The following is an 18063-nucleotide window of genomic DNA, read 5'->3' as shown; positions in this document are numbered from 1 at the left end:
TTTTATTTGTCTTTTTATGCTGTCAGCCTTAAAGAGCATTATTAGTGTTTGAACTAATGGTCTATGCACACTTTCACAAACTCCTACACCTAAAATTTATATCCATTTGGTTACAAGCTACCAATTGTCTTCCCAAGAAGACTTTCATTATAACATTATGGTGTGTATGGCCATTCATAAATGGAAACAGGCCTACTAGTAATATTTTATTTTCAAGAACTATCTCGCCAAAATAACAGTTAAACAAATATATGAATCATACGTGATACTTTACTGGAGTATTTTTCATGTGAGTAATATGACCTGTTTACATTGTTGACAAGGTTGGAGAATAGCGTTTCATGAAACTTTGCAATACACATCAAATGTAGCAATACTGTCAAAATATATAGTAAAATACTGTAAATGCAATAAAAAAAAGCAGCATTTTGGAAAAAAAATGCATCTTCAGTTTGTCACAACCAGAGGGTCATGATGACCCTGGATCGCTCACCTGAGTAATTCAAACTGTGATCTCTAGAGTGTTAACAAGATTTTTCTTTGATCTGGCCTAGTGACTTAGTTTTTGACCAAACATGTCCCAGTTTTGAACTTGACCTCAAGATCATCAAGACAAACATTCTGACCAAGCTTTTTAAAGATTGAGTCACAACTGGCCTCTAGAGTGTTTACAAGCTTTTCCTTTGATCTGGCCTAGTGACCTAGTTTTTGACTCTACATGACCCAGTTTCCAACTTGACCTAGAGATCATCAAGACAAACATTCTGATAAGTTTCATAAAGATTGCCTCACAACTGTGGCCTCTAGAGTGTTCACAAGCTATTCCTTTGATTTGACCGTGTGTCCTAGTTTTTGACCCCACATGACCCAGATTCGAACTTGACCTAGAGATCATCGAGACAAACATTCTGACCAAGTTTCATAAAGATTGGGTCACAACTGTTGCTTCTAGTGTTCACAAGGCAAATGTTGACGGACAACGCATGATGCATGCCGCCGGACGCCTAACAATGGCCGGTCACAATATCTTACCTTGAGCACTTCATGCTCAGGTGATCTAAAAACAAGAAAGTAGGTCAGTAGGTCAATGTCACAGTCAGGTGACCCCTAATCACTTGGGGACATCAGGTAATTATAATCAAACAGTCTAGCAAATATGATCTGATAACTCGTATAACAAGTGACCCCCAGGATGGGGCCTCCTTTCACCCCAGTGGCATAATTTGAACAATCTTGTTAGAGATCCACTATTAAAGGCAATGCTACATACCAAATATCAAATGCCTAGGCCTTGAACTTTCAGATAAGAAGAATTTTAATTTTTTTTTCCCTATATAAGTCTATGTTAAACTTTGGACCCCTAGGGCAGGGCCTCTTTTCACCCCAGGAGCATCATTTGAACAATTTTTGTAGAGGAACACTAGGCAATCCAACATAAACAAGAGGGCCAGGAAGGCCCTGTATCGCTCACCTGACCTATTGACCTAAAGATCATCAAGGTTATCATTCTGACCAGGTTTCATTAAGATATGGTCATAAATGTGATCTCTAGAGTGTTAACTAGCTTTTCCTTTGATTTGACCCGGTGACCTAGTTTTTGACCCCACATGACCTAGATTCGAACTTGACCTAAAGATCATCAAAATTAACATTCTAAGTTTCATGAAGATACAATCAGTGTTAACAAGCTTTTCCTTTGATTTGACCCGGTGACCTAGTTTTTGACCCACCTGACCCAGATCTGAACTTGACCTATAGATCGTCAAGATCAACATTCTGACCAAGTTTCATAAAGATTGTGTCACAACTGTGGCCTCCAGTGTTCACAAGGCAAATGTTGACAGACAACGCATGACGCACGCCGCCGGACGCCGAGCAACGGCCGGTCACAATACCTCACCTTGAGCACTTCATGCTCAGGTGATCTAAAAACAAGAAAGTAGGTCAGTAGGTCAATGTCACAGTCAGGTGACCCCTAATCACTTGGGGACATCTGGTAATTATAATCAAACAGTCTAGCAAATATGATCTGATAACTCATATAACAAGTGACCCCAGGATGGGGCCTCCTTTCACCCCAGTGGCATAATTTGAACAATCTTGTTAGAGATCCACTATTAGAAGCAATGCTACATATCAAATATCAAATGCCTACAAATATCAAATGCCTAGGCCTTGAACTTTCAGATAAGAAGAATTTTTAATTTTTTCCCTATATAAGTCTATGTTAAATTTTGGACCCCTAGGCCAGGGCCTCTTCACCCCAGGAGCAACAATTTTGGTAGAGGAACACTAGGTAATCCAATAAAAACAAGAGATCATCAAGATTAACATTCTGAACAGGTTTCATTAAGATATGGCCATAAATGTGGTCTCTAGAGTGTTAACTAGCTTTTCCTTTGATTTGACCCGGTGACCTAGTTTTTGACCCAACATGACCTAGATTCGAACTTGACCTAAAGATCATCAAGATTAAAATTCTGACTAAGTTTCATGAAGATACAGTCATAAATATGGCCTCTAGAGTGTTAACAAGCTTTTCCTTTGATTTGACCTAGTGACCTAGTTTTTGACCCCACCTGTCCCGGATCTGAACTTGACCTATAGATCGTCAAGATCAACATTCTGACCAAGTTTCATTAAGATATGGTCATAAATGTGGCCTCTACAGTGTTAACTAGCTTTTCCTTTGATTTGACCTGGTGATCTAGTTTTTGATCCTACATGACCCAGATTCTAATTGGACCTTGAAATCATCAAGATTAACATTCTGACCAAAATTCATGAAGATACAGTCATAAATGTGGCCTCTACAGTTTTAACAAGTTTTACCTTTGATTTGACCTGGTGACCTAGTTTTTGAACCCAGATGACCCAATATCGAACTCGTCCAAGATTTTATCGAAGGTAACAGTCTGACCAAGTTTCATTAAGATTGGGTCAAAATTGTGACCTCTAGAGTGTTAACAAGCTTTTCCTTTGATTTGACCTGGTGACCTAGTATTTGACCCCAAATGGCCAAATATTGAACTCGTCCAAGATTTTATTGAGGGTAACATTCTGACCAAGTTTCATTAAGATTGGGCCAAAATTGTGACCACTAGAGTGTTAACAGTCAAATTGTTGATGACGGACGACGACGGACACAGGGTGATCACAAAAGCTCACCTTTGAGCACAAAAGCCTATGCCTTGCAGTTTCACGCAAGAAAATTTTTAAAGTTTTTTTCCTATATAAGTCTATGTCAACTTTGGGACCCCCTGGGTTGGGCCTCTTTTCAACTTAGGAGGGTAATTTGAAACATCTTGGTAGAGGACCACTAGCTAATGCAACATACCAAATATAAAAGACCTAGGTCTTGTGGTTTCAGACAAGAACTTATTTTTAAAGTTTTTTCCTTTATAAGTCTTTGTAAAACTTGGGACCCCCGGGGCGCAGCCTCTTTTCACCCTAGGGGCATAATTTGAACAATCTTCATAGATGACCATTTGATGATGTCACATGCAAAATATCAAGGCTCTATGCCTTGCGGTTTTGGACAAGAAGATTTTTAAAGTTTTTCCTTTCGGTTGCCATGGCAACCAGAGTTCTGGAATTCAATTCTTTGAATAATTTTGAAAGGGGGCCACCCAAGGATCATTCCTGTGAAGTTTGGTGTAATTCTGCCCAGTGGTTTTCAAGAAGAAGATTTTTTTAGAAAATGTTGACAGACGCATGACGGACATTGAGCGGTCACGAAAGCTCGCCATAAGCATTTGGCTCAGGTGAGCTAAAAACATGTCTCCCCTCTATGTATACCTTTAGCTCTGGTGGCCATTTTGTGCAGCGAAGTGGAACTTGCCTGCGATATGCATAACAAGGCTTAATTGGTACTGATCACTCCTGTGATGTTTCGTTGAAATCCAGCCAGCAGTTTGACCTGTGAAAGCCGGACAAGATTTTTCTATTTTTAGCTCTGGTGGCCATTTTGTGCAGTGAAGTGGCACCTGCCATTGATTTGCACAACTAGGCTTGTTAATTATCACTCCTGATATGTTTCATGGAAATCCACCAGCAGTTTGACGTGTGAAAGCTTGACAAGATTTTTCTATTTTTAACTCTAGCAGCCATTTTGTGCAGTGAAGCAGAACATGCTGTTGATTTGCACTACTAGGCTTGGTATTGATCACTCCTGTGAAGTTTCATCGAAATCCAGCCATCAGTTTGACCTGTGAAAGCCGAACAAGATTTTTCTATTTTTAGCTCAGGCGGCCATTTGTGCAGCAAGAAGAAAATGCCGACGAAATTTTCAAAACAAGTCTTGGTACTGATCACTCCTGTGAAGTTTCATCGAAATCCGGCCAGCAGTTTGACCTGTGAAAGCCGGAGAAGCTTAATGCAGATGGACGGATGGACGGAAGGACAGACAGACGGCAAAGGCAACAAGAGCTCCGCTAATTGGGGCAATATATGCCTGAAGGGTTACATCATAAGGTGGGAGCAAAATTTAAAGAACTTGACTGTTGTAGCCCAAAGGACTGGAACAACAAAAGGAAAACTTCAAAAAAACAAATCTAAGTCCACAAAAAAAATATTCAAAGTCCACAATTTTTTTTTTTATCAGGTACATGTATGTAAAAATACACCTAAAAATTGGAGGTACCACCCATGTTGTACCACAGAAAAGTGGTCTCGATTTTCCCTACGGCCAACAATAAAAAAGTTTCAAAATAAGCTATTTATAGCAACATAAAAGGGAAGTAATTCAAAAAAAAATATTGTAAGTGAACAAAAAAGAGATCTGCCAAATAAAAACGAGAGCACTGCAATGCAGTGTAATATACACAAAGCAAAGTCATATATGACCTTTGACCCTTAAGTGTGACCTTGACCTTGAAGCAAGTCATCCGGAACATGCGCTCTGCATGTCGTCTCAGTGCAGTGAACATTTGTTTCTTTGAAATCCTTTAAGGGGTTCAAGAGTTACAGAGCGGACATGAAACAAACTGATATGACTTTTGACCCCTAAGTGTGACTTTGACCTTGAAGCTAGTCATCCGGAACATGTGCTCTGCACGTCTTCTTGGTGTGGTGAACGTTGTGTCAAGTTTCTTTGAAATCCTTCAAGGGGTTCAAGAGTTACAGAGTGGACAAGAAACAAACTAATATGACTTTTGACCCCTAAGTGTGACCTTGACCTTGAAGCGAGTCATCCGGAACATGTACTCTGCAAGTCGTCTTGGTGTGGGGAACATTTGTGTCAAGTTTCTTTGAAATCCTTCAAGGTTTTCAAGAGTTACAGAGCAGACACGAAACAAACTGATGACCTCTGACTCCTTAGTGAAGTTTGTGTGACCTTGACCTTGAAGCGAGACATCCAAAACATGCGCTCTGCACGTCGTCGCGGTGTGGTGAATATTTGTGTCAAGTTTCCTTGAAATCCTTCAAGGGGTTTAAGAGTTACAGAGCGGACACGAAATTGCTAACGGACAGACAGACGGACGGACACCAGCGTCATAACATAATACGTCCCTTCGGGTGTATAAAAACAATATATGGGCGAGACATAATTCATGACTGAAATTCATTATTAATTATTTTGTTATACATGTAGGCAAAACTCAGTATCTATTCCATGGCCTTTATTTTATTTATTTTGGGACAAAATTCACCTAAGCCCCCATACCAAAGAACAAAATCTCCCATCTACTGTAAAAGCAGAAATTTTCACAAAGGTTTAATTTTCGCTATATTTGCGAGGCCTTACATCTCATGAAAATTAATCCTTGCGTAAATATTCACCATTAGTATAATGGTAATTCAAGTAGTAGGCCTATACCATATTTACAATTTTGTGAATATTACACCTCGCGAACAAAGTTAAAACTTCAAAATCGTGAAATTTTGACCTAGAGAAAATATGTGCTTTTACAGTACCACTTCTCAACACTAAAGATCTCTAAAATAAAATATCAACTACAAGATGCTTCTGTAGAAAAGCGCACGTCTCCATCAATGCATAGTCATATAGGCATGAAGTCAATAGGGGACAGGAGCGAAAGTCAAAGAGACACTGATGGTTGGCTGCAATAGGGATCATCTACTTGGCATTGTCCAATCATCCCACTAAGTTTCAACATTCTGGGCCTAGTGGTTCTCAAGTTATGAATCGGAAACGGTTTTCCATGTTCAGGCCCCTGTGACCTTGACCTCTAATCAAGTGACCCAAAAATCAGTAAGTGTCATCTACTCTGCATGTCCAATCATCCTATTCAGTTTCAACATTCTGGGTCAAGTGGTTCTCAAGTTATTGATTGGAAAGAGTTTTCCATGTTCAGCCCCCTGTGACCTTGACCTTTGATGGAGTAACCCCAAAAAGGTTCTAGGTCAAATGGTTCTCAAGTTATTGATCGGAAATGGATTTCCATTTTCTGTCCGCTGTGACCTTGACCTTTTATAGAGTGACCCTAAAATCAATTTACTCTGCATGTCCAATCATCCTATGAAGTTTCAACATTCTGGTTCAAGTGGTTCTCAAGTTACTGACCGGAAATGGTTTTCCATGTTCAGGTTCCTGTGAACTTGACCTTTCATAGAGTGACCCCAAAATCAATAGGGATCGTCTACTCTGCATGTCCAATCATCCTATGAAGTTTCAACATTCTGGGTCAGTTGGTTCTCAAGTTACTGACAGGAAATTGTTTTCAATGTTCAGGCCCTTGAGACCTTGACTTTAAAAGAGTGACCCCAAAAATTAACAGGGGTCATCTACTCTGCATGACCAATCATCCTATGAAATTTCCACATTCTGGATCAAGTGGTTCTCAAGTTATTGGTCGGAAATGGTTTTCCATGTTCAGGCCCATAACCTTGACCTTTGATGGAGTGACCCTAAAAACAATAGGGGTCCTCTACTCCATAAGCCCTGCCACCCTATGAAGTTTGAAGGTTCTAGGTCAAATAGTTCTCGTTATTGATCGGAAATGAAGTGTGATGGAAAGACGGACAGGGCAAAAGCAATTTGTCTCCCCCAGTGGGGGAAGATATAACTACACACTGAAATATCATCTATCATTGGTCTAGGTTTTATCTTGGTTATCTTTTAAATCATAACAAAATCCCGTTTGTCCTGAAAAAATATTTTCAGAACTCCACCCTCTGAGAGCCCTGTTAGTAGTCCTCTTCACTGAATAAAGAATCTTGAATTCTTGCTATTCGAAACAAAAAACAAACACAAACATCTCACAATCATTTTAATAAATCTACTTCTGACAGGTTTATAAATAACCACTGCTTAAAAACATTTTTTACCATTTATCAATTGAGTCAACCTCGTTGTCCTTAGCAACCACTGACAACCCATTTTTTATAAATAGTTCCAAATTTTTGTAACAGTTATCTCAATGGAAACCCTGGAAGCCATTCTGCGGGTTTGAATTTGACATGCTTGTAGCTTAGAAATCTTCAATTCAAATTGTCCTTGTCAATTCATTCACACATGAAAATATATGTAACAACAATACCTAAATATAATTTTTAACAATAAATAGAGTTTCTCAGCATGGTGAGAAATGACTGTCACATCTGAAGCAGATTTAATACGAGGATAAAAAGAAAATCATTTCTGCTTTGTAAAAAGATTCTATGCATGATATACAACAGACAACATCTCAAATGTCATGAGGTCATAACCTTCAGCCTGCTGGCCGCAAGTGATTTTGCCTTTGCGACAAGTGCAGGCTGATCATGGTCTGCACTTTTTCGCTATTCAGTAAGTAAAATTTTCAGCGAACACCCCTTCAAATAATAAGTGGTAATGCCCAAACTGAATGATGGACCAGTCCATTTTAGAAACTTAGCAGGGTAAAGTTTACATTTAAACAGTACAGTAAAATGCTCCAGCAATGTTCAATGTCTGTGATGAACTACAAGGCTCTTCAATAAACCTTTCTTCAGAATTAAGTTTACTACTGTTAAACAAAGCAAGGCATTCAAGGTAGAGACTGATAAAATGCTAATGGTCAGAAATTATGCTACTGATTTTTCCATAGGCCTCTATTTCAAGACATTGGCCTGTCCTGGGTTACTCTAACATTCTTTGATCACTCTCACATATACTCATAGTATCTTAAGCTTCTTTTTGCTGGGTTTAAAGTCACACCGAAACAATCATAGTCCGTACCGTGACTTTCAAGCTTTTTGTGGTTGAGCAAGACCCCAATTCCGGGCTTTTTTTCAAGCAAGGGTGGCTAACTTAATAGAACCGCCCGTCTTCCACAAGTCAGCAGGATGACTTCCTTGATTGAAGAATTCTACATCACGAGCTAGGTTTCGAACCAGCAAAGGTGATGGGCAAAGTGATTCAAAGTTTGCAACCTTAACCACTTGGTCATGGAGGTCCCCCAACATTTCAAGATAATGTAAATAAATTTCACACAACATTTCTGAAAAGCCAGCATTTTACATTTCACACTGTCTAGATACATTTCTTTTCATATAAACCATATACACAGCACTTGCATAACAATATGTATGATGATTTTTACTATGAAATGATGTAAAACAAAACAACTGTAAATGTACTCTTTTATCAAACATCAACAGCTCTTATTCTTACAGCGAGGTACAACCATTTTGAACAATGTTCAGGTAGTTTATTTAATCATATGAAACATAAAAGTGACAAGACTGTACACTTATTAAAGGTCTTACAGGGTTATAGTCAATCACTATTTACCTGGGTCCTGGAAAGGTCAGGTAAGCTATTACCTAGTGCTGAAGACAAAGTTCAGAACACTGCTACCTTCCAAGACAAAGGACAAACAATTCTTAAATACTGCGCCAGAAAACCATTCAATAAGTGTTTTATTACATAGCACGAAAAAGAGAAATAACTGTCATATGTAGAATTAATTGAAAGAAACTTAAAAAAATAGTGTATTGACTATCAACTGCTTACTAGACTTCTAAACAGGCGTAGCATAAAATTTATTTATCCTTGGTATGAAATCCTACTCAAATGCAAATATGCTGTGTAAAATTTGAACATGTCACTTTTACATTTTAACTACACTGCAAACTGTAAATATTAGAAATTTGTGCAAAACAAAATTAACAAGAGGGCCGTATGTTTTACATGGGTCATGTAATAAAAACATAACTTTTTCTTGAAAAATGTATTTAAGTTGCAAATTGTATACATTATACATGTACATCAATTTAAAAAAGAAAATGCACCAAATGAGGATCTATAGCACTTTTATACATAATACAGTGTACATCAACAACTGAAGATAAACTGAGCACATTTTATTGATATAAAACAGTAACTGTTTTCTTAGAAAGCCTATAATTACACGCACCTACAAAATATATGCAAATCTAAGGAAATAAATTAAATACTGATTTTCACTACCTACACACAATTACTTTGAAATCATTTACTTCAGTCTCTCACTAAACATTCAATGATGACAATACTACAGAAAATATACTAATTAACATTCCCTTCAGTCCAAAATACAATTCATGGTAATATCATTGAAGACTTAAAACTTTTATTATCAATCTAATATATACTTTTGAAGGTAGTGTACCTGAAGTGACAACTGAGCCACGCCATGAGAAAACCAACATATTGCGTTTGTAACCAGCATGGATCAAGACTAGCCTGCGAATCTGCACAGTCTGGTCAGGATCCATGCTGTTCGCTAACAGTTTCTCTAATTGCAATAGGCTTTGAAAGTGAACAGCATGGATCCTGACCAGACTGCATGGATGCGCAGGCTGGTCAGGATCCATGCTGGTTGCAAACGCACTATGTTGGTTTTCTCATGGTGCGGCTCAACTGAAACTTTCCCTTGGATTGTGTACTATCCTTATCTTGTACAATTTCAGCAATCTACGGTCTTATGAAAAATAATTTTCTGTTAAAATGAAGCCAAAGAATGCTGACATTGTATATAGAGAATATGTCACCATACAGAATTTGTTGATTGTAATTACATGTCTGTTACCTTAACAAGATAAAAATTTCTGCACATAAATATGCACTAACGGTATTTCATAAAATGATTTAAAAGTGGGCTATATATTTTGAATTACAAAATGCTTTCTTATTCAGTTTGGCCAGAACGGCTTGAACTACAAAATTTATATCCACCATATCAAATACCTTGATGAACAAATCTAAAGAAATTACCACTTTTAACTTTGTTAAAAAGTGTCATAAAAGGAAGCCTTAACATTCATATAAAAGTAGTAGAGGGAGATTCCAGTCTAACAGTTTTCTTGTCAATATATGGTATTGCGTAAACATGTTACAAATCAACAAAAAATATACTCAAGACCATCAAAATTCTCCTATCAAGTCAAAAGTATAAAAGAGCAATGGGTATGGTATAACAATTTTGAGACTTATCCTAACCGAGCCATTGGGTACCAGGAAATTCATAAAAATTACACATGTACATGAGCTATTTGCTTTTATCATGCCTGTCAATAAAAGCTTTAAAAATATTGTACTTCCAATAACCTGAAGGAAGTACGTTTCTCATGTGCCCTTTAATACCAGAGGTCATTCAACAAAATGATTTCTTTTGATAAACTGTCAATAGTAGCAATTTTACAAGTATAGCATGGATTTATTTCATGAATTATCCCTGAATATCAAATTAAACTCAAGGAAGTCACATGGACCGTAATTAATTTATGGGTAAGGGATACAAATCATGACAAATCTATCACATGACTTAATATTGCATGCATCAGCTGTAGGAAGTTTCTATGTATATCCCTCCAGCACCACAATAGTGTAAAAATACTCTTCAACATGGAGGAACTGTACTCTCTAATGTGGGGAGTTGCAAAACTCTATTGTAAAGGTGAGAAAGGTGTAGGTATCAAAATCCTTGACTGCATGTGTCGTATCAAAGGAACTGAAACACAAAAATTATAAATTTATCAGAAGTACAAAATGGTAAACTACCATTTTAATAACATAAAAGGATTTATTACATACTAATTTTATCAACTGAACATCAAACACCCATGTTTTTCTATACTCAGTACTGACGTTCAGATTTCATATTTGTATGTGAGGTCATATGTGACATTAGTTAATACAGTTGAGTCCACTTAATACGAACTCGCTTGATACGAATTTTCTGATTAAACGAACAAAGTCCGAATTCCCCTGCCGGGTCCTTCTACTTTCTTTGTAAAATTATTTCGGTAATAGCGAACTCGCTTGATACGAATAATCGGTAGATACGAACACATTTTGGAAGTCCCAATAAGCTTAAATATTATACTTTTCCATCTTTTGATACGAATTCACTTTATAAGTCGGGGCCGTTATAAAATGTGTTGAAAATAATAATATGGTCAAGCCTGTGCCGCTTGGTAATTGGACAATGGAGTAGTTCACACCTATTCACAAACAAACACTCGGTCCTTTGTATATCATGTAAATATAAAATAATTTAATCAATTAACACGTCAAGATTTAAAGAGGTGTAAAAAATTGTATACACATTATTGACGTTCTAGTGTCGATACAGGTAGGCTGTGTCTTCCAAAATATACAAACTTTTATACCTCTTAGAATGCTTGTTATATAGTACAAGCTTTGATGTTGGCGGTGGATATAATTTGGCGCTCTTGACCTCGACCGCACATTAAAATTTGAATTTATACAGTTTTACCTGTTTAAGTATGACTTTTCTTGAGTAATTTCAATGTTATCTGAATGAATTAACTTAATCAGTTTAAAACTATTCACTACTTTCATGTATCATAATATTGGAATCTATTCATCGATGATACCGGTGATACTGCCCAAATTGCTCGGACAAATTATCTAGTCATACATTCATTAATACGAATTTCGTTTGATACGAACATATTTCTTAGGTCCGGATGAGTTCGTAAAAAAGCGAGTTTGACTGTATATGTATGTTGTCATTTTAGAAAAAGGTTATCAACAACAATATTTTTAATTTCAATCAGGCTTAAGATGCCATTTATATAATCTATATAAAAGTTTTAAGTGTAGATGAATATGTCATAAAAAGATTATTACATCTGCACTGACAAATATGCACTTGTTCCATCACAGAATAATAATGTGCTCTTTAAGGCGCAATATTTTCGCTGCAGAAATTCTGCATACTTTTCAATATAAATCTCATAATCTATAACTTTCGAACTAATTGGTAGTCACCATCTAAAGTGCAAAGGACAAGCAATTATATTTCTTTCAAAAATGCTGTAATTTGTAGAAACTGTAATTTAGTCTTCAACTTTACTTACTCCAGCTTATGTATGTCTTTAGGCAATTTTGCTCTTTTTTTATCCCATCAATTATTATTCCACAGTTAAACAAATGATCAAGTTAGGCATTTTACAATTGGATAAGTGATTTATTTTCCGAAAATAGGCTAAAATGAGTACCCCTATTGAAGGCTAAAATGAATAACGCTATTGAAAAACTCAAAAGTGCAAAGAAGAATGCCTATTACCAGCTCTATATACAAAGCTTGAAATTCCATTGATATTTCTTTCATTTTAGATCTTTTTGCATGCACAGGCATCTCCTGCACTTTTATACTGGTAATCATGTTGTTTCAAGGCTCACTGGTGCAGCCATAAGCCAAATTTTGTCAAAAGAAGTACCGTTAAAATTCTGTCGAGTCGACAGAAATTTTTATTTTTCTAACAGAAATTTCATCTCACCTGTGTACTGCACAACTTCATCCCAACCTGGTTTTTGCCACGCTGACTCCCTAGTCTCTTTACGCATTTGTAGATCTTTATAACCTAAGAAATACAAAAAGAATATTTTTTAAATTTTCATTGAATTATGTAGGGTATTTTTTGTAATACACATTTATTTAATTTTATGACTTAAACAAGAGCTGTCACTACTGGTGACAAATGCCCCAGCAGCACCTTGACCTTTACCTTTACCTTTGACCTGGTGACCCCAAAGTCAGTAGGGGTCGTGTACTCAATAAGTACTATCAGCATGTGAAGTTTGAAGGTCCTGGGTGCAGTGGTTCGCGAGTAAAGTGCCTTCATGCAAAAAGTTAACATTGGCTACTGTGACCTTGACCTTAAACCTGGTGACCCCAAAGTCAGCAGGGGTCGTGTACTCAATAAGTACTATCAGCATGTGAAGTTTGAAGGTCCTGGGTGCAGTGGTTCACAAGCAAAGTGCCTTCATGCAAAAAGTTAACATTGGCCCCTGTGACCTTGACCTTTGACCTGGTGACCCCAAAGTCAGCAGGGGTTGTGTACTCAATAAGTACTATCAGCATGTGAAGTTTAAAGGTCCTGGGTGCAGTGGTTTGCAGGTAAAGTGCTTTCATGCAAAAAGTTAACATTGGCTAATGTGACCTTGACCTTTGACCTGGTGACCCCAAAATCAGCAGGGGTTGTGTACTAAATAAGTACTATCAGCACGTGAAGTTTAAAGGTCCTGGGTGCAGTGGTTCACAGGTAAAAAGCCTTCATGCAAAAAGTTAACATAGGCTACTGAGACCTTGACCTTTGACCTGGTGACCCCAATGTCAGTAGGGGTCGTGAACTCAATAAGTACTATCAGCAAAAAGTTTGAAGGTCCTGGGTGCAGTCGTTCGAGAGTCAAGTGCCTTCATGCAATAGTTAACGTTAGCCTTCATGCAAAAAGTTAACGTTGTGACGAACGAACAGACGGACAGTTGAAAACTAATATGCCTCCCTTCGTTGGCATAAAAATTTATTAAACCACTTTTACTTGTAAAGAAATATGAAGGACAAGTGAATATAAATTATGTTATTAAGAAAATGTTTGCGTTTGAATTTGCATGTCTGAAAGTCTACAACTGCATTTTTATCATGTTGCTTTTGAACATCTATTAGTATCAAGAAAAGATTTCTAATAATGCTGTTTTTCACATTGGTGTGAAAATAGAGAAAAATGCAAAATGAAATACTTCATCATATAAAAGGGAAGTAATTTTTTTTAATTGTTCTACATGACACATCACCTTATTATGTTGACTGCTTATGATAAGTTATCAGAACATCCATGCGTTACAGACTGGACCAGAAAAATAACCTAAAATCTTTTACTTCTAAGTGTGACCTTGACCTTTGAGCTAAGGGTCTAGGTCTTGCAAACAATAAATCATCTCTTACTAGCAGCATTTGTACATAGTAACATTAAAATTCTTTGATGGATGGAAGAGTTATGGAGCAGACACAAAACACACCATATTTTGGGTCCAAAATCCTATAAGTGTGACCTTAACCTTTGCAGTAGGAGTCTTGAAGTTGTGCAAGACACCATGGTCTTGCAATTGGGAACATCTGTGCCATGAATATTTAAATCTCTTGACTGATCACTATCACTGATTTATGGAGAGGACATAGACAAGACTATTAATACTTGACCTCCAAGAGTGACCTTGACCTCTGCTAGGGGAGGAGAGACACATTGTCTTGTTATGGTGAAAGTCTGTGCCAAAATATTTCAATATCAATTAATGCAAGGCATATAGGTTATTGACGGACAAGCAAAATTATCTTAAATCTTCGTCCTCTTAGTGTAACCTTCACCTTTTCATTTCATTCAATTTGATGGTAGAGTTATGGAGGAGACAGGAAAAAAAAAGTTGACCTTTTACAGCTTAAGTATGACCTTGACCTTTAAGCTTGGTGTCCTGGTTTGTGTACAACAGATCGCCTTATGGGAAACATTTGAGCCAATTAATAATAAAGATCCTCAATAGATGACAGAGTTTAACTGTCATGGACCAGACATGTGGATGTAATGATAGACAGAATGACAGAGAGATGGAGAAGTACAATCCTATAGTCCCCAAAATCAATCTTGGGACCAGTTGAGGACTGAAAGAGCAAGATCCTATAAATACATATATCAATATGAAAATTGCTTTGACCTAATATTTTTTATATTTAACTTACACCAGATATGATGAACTTGATATAATTCTCCTATCTGTGAAAATAGACCTGTGACAGGGTTACTAGATTGTCGATGCTGAATACCTCGAGACCTGAAAATATGAAAAACATTTTCATTTCTACTTCTACCTCAAGGGTTCTGTGAAAAAATACTGAAATTGTGTCCCTACTGAAATTCACTGAATTCATATTAGAAGTTATTTATAGAGCCCAACAAAAAAAACAAGACGGCCATGAAGGCCCTGTATCCCTCAACTGACCTATTGACCTAAAGATCATCAAGATCAACATTCTGACCAAGTTTCATTAAGATATGGTCATAAATGTAGCCTCTAAAGTGTTAACTAGCTTTTCCTTTGATTTGACCCCGTGACCTAGTTTTTGACCCCACATGGCCCAGATTCAAACTTGACCTAAAGATCATCAAGATTAACATTCTGATTAAGTTTCATGAAGATACAATCACAAATATGGCCTCTAGAGTGTTAACAAGCTTTTCCTTTGATTTGACGCGGTGACCTAGTTTTTGACCCACCTGACCCAGATTTAAACCTGACCTATAGATCATCAAGATTAACATTCTGACCAAGTTTCATTAAGATACGGCCATAAATGTGGCCACTACAGTGTTAACAAGCTTTTCCTTTGATTTGACCTGGTGACCTAGTTTTTGACCCCAAATGACCCAATATCAAAATCGTCCAAGATTTTATTGAGGGTAAAATTCTGACAAAGTTTCATTAAGATTGGGCCAAAATTTTGACCTCTAGAGTGTTAATAAGCTTTTCCTTTGGTTTAACCTGGTGACCTAGTTTTTGATCCCACCTGACCCTGATTTGAACTTGACCTATGGATCATAAAGATTAACATTCTGATCAAGTTTCAATTAGATATGGTCATAAATGTGGCCTCTATAGTGTTAACTAGCTTTTCCTTTGATTTGACCTAGTGGCCTAGTTTCTGACCCTACATGACCCAGATTAAAACTGGACCTTGAGATCATCAAGAATAACATTCTGGCTAAGTTGCATGAAGATATAGTCATAAATGTGACCTTTACAGTGTTAACAAGCTTTTCCTTTGATTTGACCTGGTGACCTAGTTTTTGACCCCAGATGACCCAATATCGAACTCGTTCAAGATTTTATTGAGGGTAACATTCTGACCAAGTTTCATTAAGATTGCGCCAAAACTGTGACCTCTAGAGTGTTAACAAGCTTTTCCTTTGATTTGGCCTGGTGACCTAGGTTTTTAACCCAGATGACCCAATATCAAACTCGTCCAAGATTTTATTGAGGGTAACATTCTGACCAAGTTTCATTAAGATCGGGCCAAAATTGTGACCTCTAGGGTGTTAACAAGCTTTTCCTTTGATCTGACCTGGTGACCAAGTTTTTGATCCCAGATGACCCAATATCGAACTCATCCAAGATTTTATTGAGGGTAACATTCTGACCAAGTTTCATTAAGATTGGGCCAAAATTGTGACCTCTAGAGTGTTAACAGTCAAATTGTTGACGACAGACGGACAATAGACACAGGGCAATCACAAAAGCTCACCTTGAGCACTTCGTGCTCAGGTGAGCTAAAAAAAAAACGGTAAAATTAAGGCGTCACTCCTCCTTGTATCTATTTATATTTCACATAGTTTTCTTGTAAAACAAAATCATGCATATCAAACTAAAGGTAAAACAAGCGCTGTTTATAAAACAGGTATGGTCCCCCTCCTTCCCCCACCCCCCACCAGCCCCCTCACCATGGTGGTCTGCCCAAGGTAACTGGGTGTGTAATTTTCAGTCAGGCAGCCGGTTAGCTCAGTCGGTAGAGCACTCACCCTGTAAGCGAGGGGTCCTGGGTTCATGTCCCGTACTGACTGCACATTTTTTTCACCCTGTGATATTTGGTGCCCAACATCTGAATGTGGCATGCTTGCTTGGTCAGTCTTAGGACGCTTGCAATATCATGAACCTCTTGAATTTGAGGACGAATTTCCAATTTGTGGGGGTGTATGTCACAATACGGATTTGGTCAAGTAAGGGGAGAATATGTGTCAGGCAGCCAGTTAGCTCAGTCGGTAGAGCCCCAGACTGACTGCACATTTTTCTCACCCTGTGACATTAACCCATCCCAAGAAAAAAGGGTACACCTGCACTTCAAAGGAATATTGCTCTACAAACAGAGGAAATGAGATATAATCAATTTTGGTTGTAAGACATGGGCAAAGATTTGTTTTACAGTCATATGGCTCCCTTTCTTGTATGGCATTGAAATCTACCACTAGCAAATCAAGAGGCATTACAAGCCATGAATAAGCATTTACTAGTATGTGGTCCTTATGCTTGCCTGATATATACCAGTATTGATATATACTAGCAATTTATCATTAAAATTATTTTGCACACAGTTATGTTTTCAGAATTCTTAGAACACTTCATTTCACACACACAATCTAAAAGTCATTAAGGTAGAGCTACTCTCCTCTACTGTAATATTAAGACTTACGCAAATTACTTTACCTTTCGAGGCTGTCACGCCTACAATAGGGACATAGAAAAAAGGAGTTTCATTTTATCCATCTATTTTAGTTAAAAATGATGAAAACTATCAGTTTATTTGAATCACTCAAGTCGGCTTAGAAACACCAGTACTGGTGTCTAATGAGAAGGCATGGTCAAGACCCAAGTGGGTCTCGAACACGCACCCTTTGGGTCAACAGTTATAGGTAAGATGACTTTCCTCAGCTTCTGATAGTGGAGGAAGTCTCCAGGTACCTATTCAGGTATTAAGCACGGAAATGCACTTAGATAAAATGACCAACCATTCTTACCGGTAAGCTGGCTTAAGAATTCCTCGCAAATAAATCAATTTAAAAGGGATTTATCTTTTTGTAATATACATAATGCTGGTTTTCAGGTTTTGTCTCTCTAGACGTCAGATATAGACTAAAATAAAACATTTACTTTTAAAGGGAATTATCTCCATTATCTTCGCAAATGAACATTTTCACAAATGTACATAATAAAAAAAATGTTGTTGTCATTATTATGAAAAGTTCTACACATAAATATATTATACATCACAAGCTGGGCATTACATTGCCAATATTCTTCCTTC

At 37.3% G+C, this 18063-nt stretch overlaps 1 protein-coding gene across 1 annotated transcript in view; it reads right to left on the bottom strand.

Annotated features, from left to right (window-relative positions):
- Window positions 1–7219: 7219 nt before the first annotated feature.
- LOC123534616 (protein NipSnap homolog 1-like) overlaps window positions 7220–18063 on the bottom strand; it is a 29572-nt gene continuing 18728 nt past the window's right edge. Inside the window, exons 8-10 of the mRNA XM_053520558.1 lie at window positions 14950–15041; window positions 12715–12798; window positions 7220–10916 (exon numbers count right to left, since the gene is read on the bottom strand). Of these exons, the coding sequence (XP_053376533.1) occupies window positions 10852–10916; window positions 12715–12798; window positions 14950–15041 (241 nt within the window). The 3' untranslated portion in view covers window positions 7220–10851. The remainder of the gene's footprint in view (window positions 10917–12714; window positions 12799–14949; window positions 15042–18063) is intronic.

Source organism: Mercenaria mercenaria, chromosome 12, assembly GCF_021730395.1.
Source record: "Mercenaria mercenaria strain notata chromosome 12, MADL_Memer_1, whole genome shotgun sequence".
Taxonomy (NCBI): domain Eukaryota; kingdom Metazoa; phylum Mollusca; class Bivalvia; order Venerida; family Veneridae; genus Mercenaria; species Mercenaria mercenaria.
This window is presented reverse-complemented; position numbering and strand designations above follow the sequence as displayed.